A 20,195-nucleotide genomic window follows, 5' to 3' on the forward strand; every position below is an offset into this window, starting at 1 on the left:
TCAGTCCTCTTTTCAATTTCATTATCATCAAAGCATTCAAATTGAACTTTGCCTGCCTCTCAGCTGGGAACAAATTTCCACCTGGGATGAACACAGATAGGCAGATCCAATCCCCCTCTTGCTGGTGTCACTTGACAGTTGAGTGACACAGCGACATCAGAGCGGGGTTGGATGCAGAACGAAGGGATGTGGTGTGCCGTCGAGGTTTCACACCATTAATTACCCAGACATCACCTCTCCCGTCGCGGAGGATTCTGCAGGAAAAGGTCAGCCGTCTGGCTCGCATAAAGACCAGCTCGCCATGCATGTCACGGCCCCCGCTGGCCCAGCCAGTGCTCTGCCCACATCACACTTCCAAGACATGACTAATGCTTCAACAAGACTTCTAATAGGTCCCAAAATGCCACAGCAGTTCCTGTTAACACAGCAATAAACACACCTAAACTTGGAGGCTAAGGCCAAGGTCACTGATTAGTAAGGAAAGAGAGGGGAGGGATGGAAGGAGGACAGAGGAGAAGAAGTGGTGGAGTAGGCAGAAAACACAGAATAAATAGCACAACAGAAGAAACAAGACTAGCTCAAAACTTAGCAGATGGCTGGTTTGTTACAGGGGTCAGTGGTAGTGACCATCCTTTACATATTAAGCTAAACTTAAAAACTGCCTTTTCAAAACCCTGGACATGACAGTAAATAAAAGTGATTAATAAAATGAACAATAGAATGAAAAAAATACACTTTTTTTAAAAATTAAATGGCATTGAAATTACATTTAGCTGTCCACCTCAAAAGACAGAGAAAACAGTTGGCACCACTTGATTCGAAAGCATGATGGCCAATGGGGAAACACCAACGCTCCATCAGATGGACCAATATAACGTTATCAGCTAATCAGCTACTTCATGGACAGTCACATCTGCTGGGCTGGCACCTGCGGCCCAGCTAAAACAGGAGAAAAGAAGTGAAAAGCTTTATCAAAAAGAGGAGGAGGTTATAATGTGATGCAGTATGCACAGTGCTGGTCCTGTATACAATCAGAAAAATTAGCTAAGAAAAACAACAAAATATCATTATTTGACATTCTGGCACCAGAAGCTGCTATTTAACACTGGCTATCCTGCTGATTTGTTATCTTCTTTTAATTATTCTATACTTATAACTAACATGATAACACAATGATGCTTGCAGTTTTTGCTTTTACACCATTTAAAAACTACTCCAGCATAGCTTGCTGGACAGAAATAAGCCACAGTTAATGGCAGTTGACGGGTGAACTGCCTTTGATAGGCTAACCTCAAGATGGGCACAGATACTCAGTCAATTAAGCAACAATCTGACATAACATACATCAGTAAGATCAGAAAGCTAAGAGAGCACTTTGCTTGTCCCAGCACAGCACTCTATTATAACCCACTTTCATTAACCAGCAAATTCCTCTGCAGTTTCTCACCCACTCTCCTTTCTTTCACTTGTTACTCATGTTTGAATATGGACTGCATTTTCCCCAAGGAAACGCCAGTGAAAGACTGAGTGACAAGTGTTGCTCAGACTGCACACTTGAACTTCTTATTTCCCTGGCTTATTGGGACAGAACACATCCGCTAGGCTTTGAAGTGTGAGAGACACAGGAAGAGGAAGCAAAATAAAAGATCGGGAGTAATCACTAACAGGTGATGACTGTGAAGTGTTGTTTGTCATTTTTAAATAGAAAGGTTGGTAAGGAAGGGGAAGTGGCAAAATACTGGGTGTTCTTTATAATATAACAACAGAGTGCAACAGGGCCACAAACTACAGCTATGGAAATGATCACAGACTCTCACAGTCTCTCTGACGCTATATATGTTTCATAAAGCTAACTTTTCTGACAAATTATTGTAATATATTCCATTACGTTCTACAGGGTTTTCTGATCGTAGGTCTACTGTGTAATGCAGCAACAACAAAAAAGTTTATTATGGACCCTTACTGAGTATACGTACTTTAAGGTTGTAAGGTTCTTCATCCAATCTCATCCAGTCACCAGAGGGTGATCCAATCAGGAGTGGGGAGTAGCAAACAGAGTTGAGTGATCAGATCTCAAATGCATCCACAAAGCATCTTGGCTTCATTCATACCTTTACTTACAGCTATCCAACTCACCCAGGATGGATGTTAATACCAGGTCTGAACAGGCTTGAAGTAACAGGATCCCCACTGACCTTTAGACAACCACTGTTTCAGGCTTTCACAGTCTGGCAGTACTATGGAGCTACTTCAATATGGGCATGAACAGTAGCACTGCTTCATTAGATTGCACTCTCATCTGTTCAGTCGATGTGGTAATTTTAAGGTCATTTTAAGGAATGGGTTATATAAATCCAGGTGCAATGTATAGCAGAGAAAACAATCAAAAATCCAAAAGTTTAGTGTCTCCCTCTCTGGCCCCCCTGTTAACAAATCCTTACAAAACCTTATGTTCAATGCCACGCATGTCTAGCAATTAAAATACCTTTAACTTATTTATTTATTTTTTAGCAGACCTAAAATTTGGTGTCAAGAGTTAAATACAGCCCCAGACTTCCAAAGATTTACACCAGGTTTGAAAAAAAAAACAGGTTTCTTCAGGCAGAAGAACAATGTGGTATTAGATCGTGGTGGTTAAGAGGTCTGCAGATAAAACCTATAGGAAGATCACGAAATGTTGTTCTAATGAGAAGTAGAGAAACAAGCAAAGGCAAGGAGACCAACCAGATGACATTCTGTCAACGTGCTTCAGCTGACAATAAGAGAATTTATAGTTTTATTATTGGGACTACAAACTTAAAATTGCAAGCAATTAAAGCCACATCCAGGTAAGAATAATACTACAGGCAAAATCAGCCCCAGGGGATAGAGGTGCCATGAAAGCACTAACCAGTGGAAGGTGGACAAAGAAGTGAATTTCCATCCCTGCTTTACAATCATACCTAGGGGAAATTAGAACCTTACTTGGCTTTCATGCTTTTGGAAAATGAGAGGAAAATCACATCATTAAATGAGGAAAGAACAGTAATCAAATCCATCTCATTCCCGCGGCGAGACGTAAGTTCTCTCAGCATGGCAGCTGCTCCCACCTGAACCTACAAGTGACACCAAGTCGAACTCCCAATATCAGGCCAAAAAGCTGAACTTTTCAAGTGCATTAGTTGCAGAGCTATATTCACTCAGATTAGTTTTCTGATAAGTACAGGGAGAAGTGACTAGCAGACACTGCCTGCTGCAGTATCTCCTTTCTCTTCTACTTTCTTTTCCTCATCCTCCTCATTCTCTCCTCTCTCCAGTGCTTCCCATCCTCCATGATAGGAAATGCACATAGTCAACCACTGTAACTGCTTTTTCTTGAATGTAGTCTAATGTACTGCTCTCATTTCTTTTACTGCATCTTGTTGGCCACAAAACAGATAACTCCAACTTCACACCAGCTGTATTTGGGGACCAACGTGAATCTTCAGATCACACATCTGTTGCACGCTTTTCTTTATTAAAAAAAAACATTTTTTTTTTGCTTTTTTTAACTTCAGTACTGTAATGCAAAACACACAGTAGCAATGAAAGGCACACCTTACCAATACTGCAGTACTGGCTGAAATTATTTTATTCCCATTTAAACAAAACAAAATAAAAAATGGAATAAAATTTTTGAGCTAAGTCACTGAAACTGCTCATCCAGTCCATGTAACTGACATAGATTTCAGACAGTCCTCAATTGGTTTTCTGTCACACACAAGTGTGTTTCATGGTGGCAGACATTACATCTATCAGGGCCAATCAACCAAGCGCTGGGTCACCTGTCTTGTTTGACAGACTTGGAGCCTTCATTCATCTCTCTCTCTCTCTCTCTCTCTCTCTCTCTCTCTCTCTCTCTCACACACACACACACACACACACACACACACACACACACAGAGTTGTCTGAGGCCATCAGAAATTAGCATAGGCCGTCACTGTTTCCTTGCCAACTGGCTTGTAACCAGGCAACATTGGTCAGTGTGAAGATGTCTTCAGTGGCTACACACACACACACACACACACAGAGGGAGAGATGGAGCTTGATATATGAATAGTTGTCAGACACTACAGTATTACTTTAAATCCAAAGACATCTGACCCCCTTACTATGAAGAATATAGTTACACAAGGCCACAGACAGACTATACCTCGACTAAAGCAGCTTATTTCATTGACAAAACCTCATCCAACAAGTAAATTACATATAAACCACAGGAGCGGTTTCACTCTTAGTAACTATTGCTGTCTGTCTACAAGTACCTTTCTTTCATGTAACCTTGATCATTAAGCACTCGTCACATTGTTGAGACTGAAGGAGGAAATCTTAACGGGACAAAGTGCTTTTTAGCAAGGTTAATCCTTCAAGGTATAATGATATTGGTGGAAAGAATCCACTTTAGATCATATAAGTGAAACCTTGGATCAGCTAGAAATCAGACAAATAGATCTCAGAGTCATTATTTCAGTCCATCTGTGCATGGCAGGCAATTTAACCAAGATAATGATCAGTGTCCCATTCTCTCAAAGCTTTGGGTGATATCAAAGCAGCTACTAGACTGTTTTGTCTGCTTTATTTCAGACGTACTCTGATTCTTTCTTTGTCACAGACACTTTTGAATGGTGTCTGGAGAGCTGATATGCTGTGTAACTCGCGTTCAACAGGTCTCTGCAAACCTCACATCAAATAAGTTTTCACTGAAGGTGTGAAATGTTTACTGTTGAATAACACTGCCGTCCTCCTCATCTCATTTTTTTTTTTTTAAAATGCCTGAAGCAAACTTTCTTCTAGAGAAAGCATCAGAAAACTTCCACATCTTCCATGTCACCACAGAAACCTGAGCACTGATACTACTTTCCAACATTAATGTTTTTAGCAAATACAGTATCAATAAACTCGATCAGCCAGCAGCATGTTCTGTCTCTGCTCCATCGACATCTCTACTAATTCCCAACATATCGCTGCAGCTCGCTCCACAGCCAGCCACTGAGATCTATGACCTATCACTACAGGAGAAGATTGCACACCCACTAGCCATCCCTGTTCACTGTCTCAGCCACAATCCTGAGCATTCATTAACACAGACTCACACACACACTTTATTGCACTGTTATTGCACAGAGCCCATTTCCTCCCTACAAACTCAGTCCCCAAAGTTTAAAGCCATATTCTCCTGTAGGTTTAATGCTATCACAGACAGATAGGCACTCAGGTCTCTGGGAGACAAGATGCAATCAGAATATCATCAGGATTTTTATTTGACAGATACTTCAACATCAGGCATAGACTGTTCAGCATACAGACTCTGGATGCTATGACCACCAAATCCTGTGCTGGTAGCTTCTGTCGCCATGGATGCAAAAGATGACTGCCACGGTAGCCACGTTTCTATCAATGTATCGCACTGGGAGAGATGGATGGAAAGGGAAAACATGCAAAACCTTGGTCAGTTTTGCAAAATTTATATCACACAAGCTTGAGGTGGCTTTTTTGAAAATGACTTAATGCGCTTAATTTAATTTAATCCTTTCTCATAGTCTCTATGTTTTCTTTTACTTTGGGCTTAAGCACAGTTGTTTTCTTTTTTAAATTTTAGAGGCAGACATCTAAGAGAGAATGAAGGGACGAAACAGAGAAAAGCTTTGGAAATGCATTAGTGCGGACATGGAGATGGAGAGGACAGACAGGTTGATAGAGCTGGGAGAGACAGACAGACTAAATGAGAGAGACCCCCAGGGTGTCTCCAGAAGCATGCAGCAGACAGCCAAACGACCCTCAGCAGGCTCTCAAAGCATGTGTTCAAATAAACACTTTACCCCCTGTCACTGCTGGTGAAAGCATTCACACTGAAGACAAGCAGTATGAAGACAAAGTGAAACACAAACAAAAACACACACAAACCAGACCTACAAACACTCCTGAGAAAGGGAAAGCTTTAAGCACTCCGGCTATTAATGTCACTCTCTGAGAAACAAACGTGAGCCCTATTTGCTAAGAAACATGGAGAAATCAAAATCCTTGTCAAACACAGTATCTGTGAGTATCTGTGTCACTCAAGCACAGGGCAGAGGCAGGTCAGAACTGAGACAAAGACGGAGATTGGCGACCTTTTCCCCCCAGACCTCCCATTTACACTGAGGTGAGAACCCCTCATTACTGCTGGGCCAAACCCTCGATCAAACATCCCTTCATGCATTCAGCAGCGCTTCACAGAATAAGAAGGGGAACAAAAAGATGGGAGAAACATTTGTTTAACGATCCATCCCCGGGCTGTCTTTCTCTCCCATTCAGTCCCTTATTCTGCTCCAGGCTTGCCCTGAGGTCAACCCCCCTCCACAACACCATCAAAACCATGCACCACTGATGGCAGCGGTTCCATTCAGCATAGAGATTTATGATCTCTAATAGCTGGCAAATGGACCGGAGGCTGGGGCTGCCCCAAGGGGAGGCCCCCTGAATTATTTTCTTCAAATCTCAAGAAGAAAAGAAATGGGAAAAAAGGGGGGAGCTAAGCGAGGCTGCGGGTGAGGACGGGTGAGCTAGCGGGACTGTCAGAAACGTTTTCAAGGTTGCCATCTGGGTCGTGGTGGACCCTTCAAACTGTCTGTCAATCTTCAACAAGAGCCCCTCCCTAGCAGAAGGATAAGACTGTGGTGAGAAAAGCACATATTATAACAGCACGACATATGCCCTCTGCCACCACTGACACTTCACTTCCTGGGTTGCTTTGGGATACTTTCTCAAGCAGGAGCTTTTATTAATCAGCTACAATCAGGCGGTCAGCCAGTCAGCTGTCCCCTGATCCTTGGTGGTGGTGGAAAGCCTCACTAGGGCACCCTCTCTTCATAATCCTATTCCCATAATCCTCAGAGGTCAGCGAGTAAGAAACAATCTCACTGAGCAACTCCTCTTTCCTTTTAAGGTGAAGACAAGAGTTCTTTCAAACTGCATTACTGAAGCAGAAAAAAAACTTCCAGAAAAGGGAGGTCAGGCTGTTAAAGGCTGTTGAGGTCAACATAATCACTTCAGGCATCAGCCAAAAGATTTGCATCTCCATGAAATCAAGATGAAGCACATCTTTTTTGCAGGGAAATGACTTCCTTCACTTTCTGAACTGAAGATGTTGCTGCCAAATCATTTGAGAACCAAAACGTGTTTAAAACATCTGTTTAATCAAGATTCACAAGACTTTTAAACTTTTGTACTTGATTGTCTGTTTAAAGAAACAGTTTGGCAATTTGGCTCATTCTTGCAGAGAGCTAGATGAGAAGACTGGTACCACTTTCACGTCTGTATGTCAAATATGAAGCCAAACTAAGTCAATCCGGGGGCAGATTAGTTTAGTTTAGCATTAAGATTGGAAACAGGGGAAAACTTCTATCTTGGCTCTGTCCAAAGGTAACAAACTCTCCTACCAACGTAGAGAAAGAGAAAACACAGAGCTGTTTCATTCAAGTACACAGACAAACAAAAATACACACATCACTTACTGCAACTGACATTTTTAAAAAGTTGCGCTTATTTTGGGAAGACTCTGCTGTAGGAGTGACAGATAAAAAGGGATCCTTATTCCATCTGTAATGGAACTGTAAGTTATCACAATCTTGGCAGCTGTTCCCCTGAAGGAGATAATTCTTATCATATTGACACCCTCGGTGCCACACACTGACAGGCACCCTGAGGAGCCTCTGTATCTGCAACTCTGGCTGCACTAAACCCAGCATCAAAGATGAGAATTCCCCCTGTTTGCCCCTGAAACTCTGAGAAGATTTCTATTGGACATGGCAACACTTTGAGGGTGACAATGTTGTCACTGGACAGGGAAACCCAAAGGCTCTTCATAGCCCTGTTTTCACACACTTCCATGCAGTTTGGGTAATCTGATTCTTACTGCACCAAGGACATGCTGGAATTTGATCACTAGAGCCACATTTGGAGCAACATGACCATACATTGGGATAGACTGCCACAGTGAAATCCTTCCAAATTTACTTCCCAATCCTAAAAGTCATACCTAATTGGTATTCAAGACACGAGAAGAACAGCAAAAGTTCAAAAGCAAGTGGGAATTCAACAGCTAGTAAGGAAGTTCCCAGAAAAAAAATCTAAATTGATGCAATTAATACAGTTCTTACTGCCCCATAGCAGAAAATGAAAATAGCAGCTCTCAAAGGGACTGACTTATGTGCTCAAAGGGCAGCAGCATTAATGCTGGCCAGAATCTCCAGTAGCTCATATAGTTTCTGAGCAATTTCCAGATTCTTAATTTTCCAACAAATCCACATTTCGTGAGATTTCTTTGACAATGGCCTTTAAAAATTGTGGCTGCGTTAACTAGACTGCCAGCTCAGTTTTTTCATCAAAGTCAGCCACGGTCTCATTTCACTTTACATAAAAAACATTAATATAAGTTCCCCCACAAAGAGGTGAACTTGCAGTTACTGAGCTGACATACTGGTGTTGGTACTGGGAGAAAAAACAGTAACAATGGACTGTGTCACATTGTTACTTCAAAGGTGAGCTTTCTAGCCTTCAGTGTTTGTTTTCAAGACCCAGACAACCAATTTACATGAATTCTCACCTGCTCAGCCATGAAATGAGCACAAATATCACAAGAAGTTGGGGTAAAGTCCAAAGGCCTGTGACGATATATTAGACAGTGATTAATTATCTCTATACTGGAGTAATCTCTGCACAACGGACATGTCTGTATTGTGAAAATATGACAACAGTTTTTAATTTTATTTTCAGATGACAGAGGTTAAACTCTATGGTGAAAAGAAAAAAAATTCTATAAATAGTCATGGCTGACGTAGGATATAAATATACTTCAAAGAAGGGAATCACAGAATCTTCTCAGACCCTGGCCTACTTTGGCAAGAGCTTCCATCAGTGAATTATATACAAGACATCAGGCCAGGTGTTTTTGAGGGAATGATTCCATGCATTGAATGAGCAACCTTTTTACCTTTTTATTTCTCCTAATAAAAACACACTGGCATTCAGTAACAACACTGCTACGAAGATGTCACATCAGAGAGTAAAGGGTCAAAAATGGCTATGTTTTTGTTTGGTCTGTTTTGTGTGTGTGTGTGTGTGTGTTTTGTCACATGGTTTCTCTTTGCCACTGTTCACCACTTCAGCACTTTGGACCTGCTGGCAGATGCCCTGTAAGACGACACGGAGGGGACAGGACAGGCAACGCGGGGATCTGGGTGAAAGCTAAGCACTGTCCCTCACCTTGGGCATCTGCTGAGCCTGCCGGGCTGGGCCAAGCCAGGTTGCCAAGACAACAGCAAAACAACCAAGGCATCCAAGAATAGCTGAATACTTTTATTTGTGAGTCCTACTAAATTCAGCAAGCCATGCTGATGAGGTTCACAATGGAGGCCCTAAAAATAATGACATGATGTTAACCTGATTAACTCAATATGTGCAAGACAACAGTTAGACATAACCAGCATAACCATAACCCACATAATGTAGCAGGATCTTCAAACTCAGGCGTGCAATTTTTTTGTAGAAAGATGAACACCGGAAGTCGATCCAGAAACAAATGTGTCATGTTGCATTTGTGTGTTAGGACTTCTCGAAATGTTTTTGAGTTTTTCTCATAATGTCACGATTCTGTCTGAAAATATCAAATTTGTCCAGAAAATATAAATACCTTATTGTACAAATATTTTACTTTTATTGGGAAAATTACTTACTTGCCAATATTTTCTTAAAATATTCTTAGTCTATATAGTAGTAATCTCTAATTGTTCATTCTTGAAATGTTTGGTGTTTTTTGTTATTTGTAACAAAAGAGGCTCTTAATAGTTTCATAAAAAGTGAAAATAATGCCACTTGCCAATCAGCATGTATTTGTGGGTAAACAAACCAAAACAAAGGCATTGAATCATGAATAAGCAGAAAAAAATATGTTAGTGCAAACCATCATTTTCAGCTGATTATTCACACAGACCTGACTCTTCTGTGAATGTTAACAAGATCGTTCCTACTGCCTTTGTTTGGGATGTTAAAACTAGGAAAACTGCAGAGTCTGGGGGAAGCTACTCATGTGTTTAAATTATCTGAGCAATCTCGTCAGACAGACGGATCTGATGCAGGACTGCAGAGAGAAAGACCGCTATGGGAGAGACTACTGTGTTTATCTGAGTTTACCCCAGGCCCAACGCTGTCTGGGACCCCACCTGCTTTGTGCCGAGTGGAGACTATGTTTATTTCCGTACATGAGATGTCATGTAAAGACACACTGCTTTGCTGGTTGCAAGGGACGCTTTAGGAATCTGGGTTGTCATGTAAACACAAACCAAAGATGGGAGCACAGTGGGGCGACAAATGACAAACGAAGCATGGGGTTGCACTTCTGTACAGATTTGTATGAAAAAATAGATGATCGCTCCAAAACAAAAAAAAAACAGAAATGTTTTTAGAAAATGGCAAGAGTGAATCCAGAGACAGCAGTGGCTGTGAAGTGCAAACTGAATGCTTTACCTACAGGTTTAGCATGGGCACATACAAAGAAGAAAACAAAGAATAAAAAAAAGAAAAAGCTATTATCTTTGAATAATGAGTGTCTCGCATTATCTTATCTACACTCCAGTCGGCCGTGACTTCAGTGCAGACTCTCCAGGGAGAGGAGGAGAAGGTGGAATAAACAGGGAGATGCTGGTGAGGCGGTTTGTTTGATCAGTGCTTCATGGACAGCTGAGCACATAGCAAGACAAATTGATCTGAAAGCCAGCAAACAATTTAGAGTTCAAATCCAAAAAGTGTAGCTGCCATCATAAATCCAGCACGCAGGCATAAACATCTGCGCTGGTGGTTGTCAGCTGCTGTTTGCAGTGGTCATCTGACGCTGCCATCTGTCTCGGTCAAGACTGAACTTTTCTTCCAACAAGAGAGCAGAGGGGAATGGAAGAGTTGGCTGGGTTGTACATTGGGAGTGGACTGTTCCCTGATGGGCAGTGCTTGATTGAAGAGGCAGAAATCAGTTAGCACAAGCACACACACACACACACAAACAGGTGTACGCAGCAAACACAGGGTTATTGTACACATGTCAACAGTGCACCTGCCAGACTTCACTGTGGGCCTGTAAGACCCATGGCATAGGAATGTGTCCCAAAATATGTGTGTGTGTGTTTGTTGGGATTGCACTTGGTGAACATTCCTGTAACGTCAATGAGATATGTGACACAAAACAGACATTTTCCACAGGTCTCCATAACCTCTGAGCTGCCACTATAAAACAGGAGGCCCACAAGTCTGTCACACACACACACACACACAAGCCCCCAGGTGTCAGTGTGATGGGTCATGGCCGGCACAGCAATCTGTCAACAGCTCTGTAACCATAACCTGTGAGAAGATATTACAGTTTCAGCCATCACAAGTGAATGGACCTGTAGAGGATCAGTGACATCAGATCAGACTTGAAAGTATGCAGGGAAATGTACTTCCCTCTCAAGCTAAGTTTTTTCCTTTCTTCGCCTGAATACTTCTACCAAATTCGCTTGTTTTGAGCATGCTGACACTGTAGACTGACTAAGCCTGAAAATAGCTTTTTCAGTTTTTAGCAGGCTCAGTGTGGACATTAATGTGGCTTAAGAAACACTGCTCATGGCCTCCTCAACTGGTGCAGCTAAACATGAAAAAAAAAAACCAATAAGGCATCAGTCAATCTGCTTCACTGCAAAGAATGAATCATAATAATCTAAGAACTGACAGACACTGAACTCACAACAAGCAACCTCGCAAAAAAACACTCCATGCTGCTTAATCAAACTCTAATTTGATGTTTTTCCACTGGAGCCCTTCAGTTTTTCTGCTGCTATTATAAAACTGATGAACAAGTGTGTGGTGACGGCTGTGAACTGTATATGGAGCTAATTAAAAGAGATGAGATGAGAGCCTCGATGAGCAGATTGAGACCGAAGCCTCTTCACGTCTGCAGTGTCGTCCACTTGACTGTGATGAGGGATCGAACTTTAGCACAAAAAGATGAGAGACAAAAAAAAAAGCAGATGAAAGATAGAAGGTAGAAAGCAAACAATTCAGGGCTAATTTCAAAATTCACTGTGACACTGGTCCTCAAAGGAAGCAGTCACACCCACTCGCCACCGCAAACGCTTCCTTGGTGGGCGTTGTGCTGTCACTTCAACTGTCCTCCTTTGACCTCGAATAATGGGTTTACATTTTAGAGTTTGGTGGATACAAATATACCGTATGTACACACTCACACAAAGCATAAGGCGGTTGCCAGATCACTGAGCTGTTCACCTATAAAAAGAGGCACTCTGATTCCATGACATCACTGCTGTGAGTCTGCACACTGTAGCCAATTACAGGTAAACTGGAGCTTCTTCTTCTTCCTCCCGTTTACAGATCGACAGGTCGCAGCAGCTATTTTTACCTCTGCATAAAAGCAGAAGCTGTTTTCACACTCCGCCAACTGGAACTGTGCCTTTCATTAAGAAAATCTATTTAGAGCCAAGCAGGGGAGAGGCAGAGGAGCAAGGAAAGATGAGCTCTGATTAAATCTTTCAATGAAAATGTTTGGGGCTCCGTCAGTTATTTCGTCATCACACAGCCCGAACAGGGCGGGGTGCAGCTTGATGCCACTTTTACAATTCTGAACCGAGACAGCCCAGTTCAACACCGCCAAGACTCAGCTGGTGTCAATCACTGCTCTATGTTAAATGAGCAGGTCAGCAGACTGTGACCCCACCATCTGTGTATGTGTCAGTGGCAATTAGGCTGAGAAGCACACGAGTATATCGTAGCTACATGGATAACAGAGAGAAAAACCAACTTGCTATAAAGGAACAAAACCCAAGAAGAGAAAATATTTCTGTCACAGGATCATCAACAGTTCTGATATGAACCATTTTCTGTTTGTCAGGTATCTTGAAATTTTGGACATAAGAAGTGAGACATCCTGACTTACTAAAAAAATAATAACTTAACAGCTGCATATAGTCTCTTCTACTGTAGTCATCAGAAATTGCAGTGACCACTGTTATGATCTCATTGTCTACACCTCCATTTGCTTTTAATGTAGGTAAAACTGACAGGGTGTGGCTGACATGCTCTGCACCAGTAAACGCAGCTGAGGGTTCCCAGTTGGCTTATCCATTAAGTGCCTGTTACCTGGGTGGTGGTCCATTCATTTGAAGTGTACTCAAAAAAAAAAAAAAGAAAAGAAAAAAGAGAGAGAGAAGAGGGAGAACGACACTGAGAAGGTGCCAGCTGTGCCATGCAATGAGGCGAGACGGCACTGCTAGACAAAACTACTCTAAATAATAACCTTGCTTTTCTCGCGCCACGGACGCCAAATGTCTAACAAGCTCATTGAAAGGCACAACAGAAACACTGGGAAACACGAGCCCCACTGGGAACAGGTGGCTTCCCCATCATTGAAATTCTGCTTGTTTTAATTAATGACGCTAGCTGGGCTATTCCAGCAACACACATCACTGTCGTTACTCAGGTTAAGAAGTTACAGGGTGAGTCATGTACCACACGGCTAGTAGAGCAGACGTATATGCTGAGAATTTCCCTGTGGCTAGAGAGCAAGATGTGAAAAACTTTTATTTGTGCCGTTACAGTGAGGGCCTTTTGGGATCACACCTCACATTCAGAGGTTTTTCTATGCCACCAAGCAAGAAATTAAGGCGAAAACACTTCAATGGAAACTATGCAGCCATGTGAAAGTGTTTAATCACTAAGCTCCTGCAGGCGCTTGCCTGGGGCATTTCAACATGCTGTTAGGAGCAGGCTGTCAACAGAAAGGCATTTTTGGACAGACAAAAGGATTTCTCTCACATAAAGCCCAAATTCAAAGGAATGTCACTGTTCACTGATAGTGGTGCTAGCAGTAGTAGTGGTAGAGCCATTCAATTAAAAACAAAACATGTTTCTGTTAGACACAAAAACTGCGTGAGTGGTTTGTATACACCCCGTCCCTACTTTAAGTTGAGCAAAATTTCCAGGCTGTACACCTGGGAACTTCCAGTCTCAGGCTTTATACGCGCTGGGACATTCCCATCCTCCGTAGATAACGACTTAGTGCGTCTTGTGCTGTAGGTGCAGCCCTTAATTATTCCATGTTGCACAAAATCGCTCACCGTACTGAAGGTACAAAGAGATAGAGAAGCCTTATAGATTTCACCTTTTACAAACAAACATGAGAAGAATGAGGTGAAAGACAATTCTTGTAAAATATTCTTAATTTAGCTACAGTCGTTGAAGGAAATGCATCTGATGTGGCTTCCGAGGGAGCACTAAATAAATGTGTTTGGTTCATTTTGGGGTGTGATTTAAACACACTTAATATGGTTTATCAGATAAATCCTGGACATAAACTGTGTGTCCATCTGCACATCCCCACAAATCCTTAAAAAAAAAACAACAACAACAACAACAAGGAGCAGTGGTCCATGTGCATGTCAGTTAGCACAGGACTGAGATTTCAACAGGCCCTCTTTCTTCCTTTGGGTGACACACATATTATTTGTAATCTGGTTACCATGACTGCAGTCTTTCCAGATTGGTCTGTTTGTGTCTGGAGGACAGAAAGAGGCTGGGACACTTTGATTATGAGAGAGAGGGGGGGAGAGAGAGAGAGAGAGAGAGAGAGAGAGAGAGAGAGAGGGAGAGAGGGGGGAGAGAGAGGGAAAGAGAGAGAAAGAGGGAGGGGGGGGGGGAGAGAGAGGGAGAGAGGGTAGTGCAGCTGCAATCCTCCAGCATCTTCTCTGCTTCATTAGATGTCCCCTCTGTGTCCAGTCCTAATGTTTGTTTCAGAGGATGGACAACACGAATGAAAACATTCAGAGGTACTTCCTGGACACAGCGGAGGAAAGCACTTATACAGCAACAAAATCCTCCCCGGGGACACGAGAGAGGAGTGAAGGGAAATGTGAACAGAGCAACGCAGCACTTTGAGCCCAGCTCCCGATGGTCTGAAGTCCAGAAATTGATAGCTGTATGAACCAAGTTCACATGGGAGCAGGTAAAAATGATATGATGGGGAAGGTTTTGCACACAGCACAGCCTGGTGTAAAGGGAAAAAAGGATGAGGGAAAGAAAATGATGCTGTCTTTTTCTCTGCTTTGTAAACATCCCTGATGGGATGGACAGAAATGAATGTGGCCAGCATTTGACAAGGCAGAGATGCCAGAATTGATTAACACATGAGATGCAGCATTGTCTTCATCTCTCCCCATCTTATCTTGCCAATGTGTTACACTCACTGGAACATTTCATTTAACTGAATAAGACAGCCACTGTCTATAAGGTCAAACTGTGGCTCACGGGACATTTGGAAGGGAAAAGAATGGAGCATGAAGAAACTACTTCACAGCAAGTTTCGTTCGATCACATCTAAAGGCTATGGTGTGCTGTAAAGTTTCTGATTGGTCACACTTGAAGGAGTGATGAAAAGCTTGTCATCGTAGAATGAAATGAATATGATGACACACTCTTTCAGTCAGTTTCTCCTCAAAGACACTGATGGTGTCACAACATAGTACCATAGCACCTCTGCATACCTGGCCACTGCCTGAAGTGGGTGCGTTTGGATTGTTGGTTTCAGATTGAAACCAAAACCGATTGTAAAAGGCAGTAAATGCAGTGCATGTAGTGTCCTATATTGATATCCTTGATATTTGTAATTTTAATTTTACATCTGCCCCATCATACTGCTGCCAAATAATCTGAACAATACATACACTAGACCTCGCTGTGTGTATCTTTGCGTTAGTCAAATAATAGCCCACACCTTGTTCTGCTTTCACGCAGACTTTGTCTTTTGTCACTCATGTAGTGACGCAGGTTGCCAGACTGGTTTAAAATCCTCCTTTTCCATGTCTTTAGCAGCCCATCATTTTTCTTCCTTAGTAGTTTCACAGAAACTGGGGGAGACTGAGGTCAGCCCCTTGACAAATGTAGCAACTCATTGTGTGGAGGAAGAAAGGAAGGAGAATAAAAGAGTGAAAGGACGTTTGTTGCTGCCAGATCGGGCAGCGACCTCACAGTTCAGACAAACCAACGTTTTTTTAGACCAACATCCACTTGAAGAAATTCAAAGCTGTGCTGCACACATAAAGAAAGCAGACTGAGAGGCCCACTTAATGCCTGTCCATAGAACATGCTCCATCAGAACTACACCCACTAACACAGCACACCCCAGCTAGCCTTTCCCGTAATCCCAGGGGACCTCAGTCTCCCCTTGAAAGAGTGAGCTTGACACGAGCCTCTGGCTCAACCCGAAACATCCCTGCTAACCCCCTGCACACACACACGTACACACACAGACAAGCACGCATACAATTCCCCCCCTATAGACAGCAGGGAGGTGGGAAGGGGCAGGCAGGTGCTGCAGCAACCCACAGACTGGTGGTATATAAATGTGCATGTGTGTATGCACATATGTGTGTGCGCACGTTTGAGAGCATGTGCGTGGATCGTAGGGGGTCCATTTGCCGTCTGTCAGTTCTGCTTGCATGATCAGCCAGTCTGTGTTTCTCTTCTCCTGGGGTTTCTTGGCTGCATCAGTGTGTGCCTCTTTGTGCATGTGTGTGTGCACGCCTGTATGTGTTTCTTACAAGATCAGGCGGGCTGACAGATCAATGCATCTCGCATTATGTATCACCCTAATTGCATCATCAGGGTCAATGTCAGCGGACGACGCGCACGCGTGCCTCCAGCACGCGCCTCTGATGCTCTCGCCTCCACGGGGCGTTTGGTACGAGGAAGCCGTGACCTGGTTGCATGTTATTCCATGATTGTAACCCAGCAGGCAAAGGATTTAAAGCTGCACCAGTCAAGATTTTGATCTAAAAATACATTTGTCTAATCAGCCTAAATCACGAGCTGGCTGAAAGAGAGAACACTTTGCCTTCTCCACCAGCTGAGACCTGATAGTTTCACCTTATCTAGCCAAATGAAATTCTAATGCTGGGTATATTTACCCTCAGAAAAAAGCTAATCAAAATGAATCAGGGATATAAAAACAACAGACAGCAACGAATAGCTGTATTTGCCAGCATGAGATCTTTTGGGATGCTTTGGGAGCACTGATTAGGATAGCAAACAAACATAAGTGAGCTGTGTTTAGTTAAACATCATGATGCGCAATTTCTAGGCATGGAAGTTAACTAAAAGTTATTTTTCTCTCTTGGTACCAATGTGCAAAATTTCCTTGTGCAGATTTAAGTCATTTCCATTAGTCATCAAGCCAGTGTTATGGCACAATTGCAATGTCAAGGTCATGATGCATGGACAACATTTCTAAAAATCAGCCACTAAAAGTAATTTAAAGGTACGCATTACACAAAAGCACCAAATATTGACTTTTATCACTTTAAAAAGCAACTGTATCCAGTTTTCTTATTAACCCTAATGCTTATAGTATAATGTTGCATGTCCCTTCAGTCAAAATCTTCCCCATGTTTCATGACCTTTAAGCGGGATAATCCAGTGTTTCATCCTTTCAACACATCTGTGTTGCTTCAGGCTGATCACAGAGATTATGTCAAAGGTCACCAACAGTTCACACACAGATGAGCATCTTCAGGACAAAACTGCTCCACAATGAGTGAAACATGCATATGGTGAGAGATTCAAGCCACTGTAAATTGCACTACATACCTTGTCAAACAGAGACTTCCATTGCTGAGACAAGGAAAGAGAGAAGAAAAGAGCAAGTGAAGGAGGAACAAGTGAGAGGAAGAAGAAGAAGGTGGACACTTAAGAAAAATCTCACAGAACAGGTGCCAGAGCAGAAAGGAGCACCTGTTTGGAAATGATGAATCATGGCCAAAAGGACTTTTCCTCTCTGGCTAGCATCCACCTTAATTGCAGTCTTGCAATCACATGCCAGTATTATCTGATCATTATGCTCAATGAGCCGCAGCAAAAGATAATAAGGTACCACAGTGTGGATCATCATGTGTCATGTGTAAGGGGTCTGAGTAAGAGTAGGCTGTGTGTGTGTGTGTGTGTGTGTGTGTGTGTGTGTGTGTGTGTGACAGAAAGAGAGGGGGAGACAGAGAGTGTGTGTTCCTTTGAAAAGATCATTGTAATATTCCTAGAGAAGGTGCGCTGTGTGCCTCTGGCTGTTCGTATTCTCTCGACAATCTCTAGTATAAATTATGGATTGATATTTAAATAAACAACCTCCTAAAATGTATTTAAGCCCCATGTTACAATATTCTACGTGAATTTGCTCCAGGGGAAAAAAAAAGTGAAGTTCCTGCTGGGTAAATGTAAAAATGTGAAAAGGTGACAGGGCGCTCATGTGTGCAGCTGAGGTCTCTTTGTGTTGTGTTTAGACTTACGTCCTCTGAAGCCACGGGGAGGACGTCGGTGCTTTCCAAAACCTCGATCTCCTCGCCCTCCGCGTTGGCCGCCACGGCCGGAGAGGAGTTCACCGGCGTCTCCCGGGTTCCGCTCGTCATCCTCGGGCTGCCCTTCTCCATATACCCGCGGAGAGCAGCGATTCAGTTCTCAGGAATGACTCCACATTGTTTACAATCCAGTTTCGCTCCTTGTGTGCGTCAGCAGCGACAGAGGGTAGGAGAGCTGAGCATCATGCCCATCGTATCCCTTCAAGTCGGATCTTTCTTGGCTCTTTGACGGACAGATGAGTCCAGGTGATAACTGAAATTAAAGAGGTGTGCGTACTCCAGTTATTCCCTGCGCACTTCCACATACACTAGACAAATTAATCTTCATCCGCGGAGGAAAAGTTGATTTGGTAATAGTTTAGTGATAGTTCTGCGCTATAAAATCCCTTTCCGAGTGTCACACCACCATCCACCACATCGTTACATTTACTGTCAGAGGTTTGCAGAGCCGGAGAGGTGCCTGAGTCCCGCACGCCACGAACAGAGGCAGCGGTCCAAGTTTGTGAGGCAGGGGACGCGCATGCAGAGCGAGTCTTCTCACTTGGAGAGATGCAGCGCAGCAGCAGCAGCAGGAGCTGAGAGCAGATCCGTCTGAAAGAAATAATGACATCATCAAACACTGACAACAACATGAAACGCGGGACACAAATGACAAACCGGACTGGATGACGCACAAGTCTCATATGGCTGCCAGCATCCTGGGGAGTCGGTGAAACTCGACTCAAACAGCGTGGGCACAGTCACATGGAAGACTCCTAGAGAGAGAGAAGTCCAAGCAAGTGGACTTTTTTTTGGTGCGTCATGATACCTGGCAAGCTGCTTTCTGACGGTCGGACTCGGTGGCGCGGCGCAGCGCAGCGCGGGGACACACGTCTGCTCTCTCCTCCGCGTGCCGACAGGAAACCTCTAAAGGGGGTGGGAGCAACACGCCGGACGCCTCCGTTGGGATGGTTGGTTCAGCTCCAGGGGTCTCTAGGACTCTGCTCCAGCCGCATGCGTCCCTCCAGGCACAGAAAGAGAGAGAGGGAGAGAAGGAGGGAGGAGGGGGAGGACGACGATGAGGAGAGATCACCAGCCGCCCCCGCTCTGGGGCTTCGCGGAACTCCGGATCCCTGGGTGAACAGCTGGCTGTCACTGCCTCACTGGCTCAGAGGGTGTTTGGTCGTTTGGTTATTGGTGCAAGATCTAGCAGTTGTATAATTAGATGGTAATTTACTACACATCATTCCATTATGTATTATCCTGCCACTTTTTAAGTGGAATCCTTTATTAAGGAGCCCTTAATAAAGCAGTTTATAAACCAGTCCTTAATAATAGTAAATAAATCATTTATCAATGCTTCCTGATCAGTTGGAGACCAGTAACATTTGTTATAAATGCTAGTAATCCATTAACAAAACAAGTTTCACACTTGTTTTACGATAATTCATCGAATCAGTTATAATAAGCTGTTAATGAATGGTTTTTGGTCCTATTGCTCTGCAAACCTCTCCTATAAGTTAAATGGTTTCATGGCCCATTGGAGTGGTCTAACAAATGAAAGAGAGAAGAAAGTGTGAAGGAGGACAAACTCCAGTCAAAAGGATTTGTCACCACTTGGAAAGCCCAAAGTTGTCCTTATTAATGGATTGTAACTGTTCTATAAAGCATTAATAAAATATTTTTTAACCACTGAGTCATTAATTACAACTTAAGTGCTTACTAAAGGATGCCGTACAGGAAAGTAATGTCTAGGAGGTAACAAAATTTCACTGTTT

The 20,195-nt window shown here is 43.0% G+C and overlaps 1 protein-coding gene across 3 annotated transcripts in view; it reads right to left on the bottom strand.

Annotated features, from left to right (window-relative positions):
- Window positions 1-19,937, bottom strand: part of rhbdl3 (rhomboid, veinlet-like 3 (Drosophila)) — a 53,382-nt gene extending 33,445 nt beyond the window's left edge. Inside the window, exons 1-3 of one of the 3 annotated variants that reach the window (XM_046410860.1) lie at window positions 19,247-19,937; window positions 18,370-19,029; window positions 17,681-17,704 (exon numbers count right to left, since the gene is read on the bottom strand). In XM_046410860.1, coding sequence (XP_046266816.1) covers window positions 17,681-17,704; window positions 18,370-18,510 — 165 coding nt within the window. In that variant the 5' untranslated portion in view covers window positions 18,511-19,029; window positions 19,247-19,937. Of the gene's footprint in view, window positions 1-17,680; window positions 17,705-18,369; window positions 19,030-19,112 lie in introns of all 3 variants that reach the window. The other 2 variants (XM_046410869.1, XM_046410877.1) reach the window with 2 other exon arrangements.
- Window positions 19,938-20,195: the final 258 nt, after the last annotated feature.

The sequence above is a fragment of the Scatophagus argus genome, chromosome 2, assembly GCF_020382885.2.
Source record: "Scatophagus argus isolate fScaArg1 chromosome 2, fScaArg1.pri, whole genome shotgun sequence".
In the NCBI taxonomy this organism is placed as follows: Eukaryota; Metazoa; Chordata; class Actinopteri; family Scatophagidae; genus Scatophagus; species Scatophagus argus.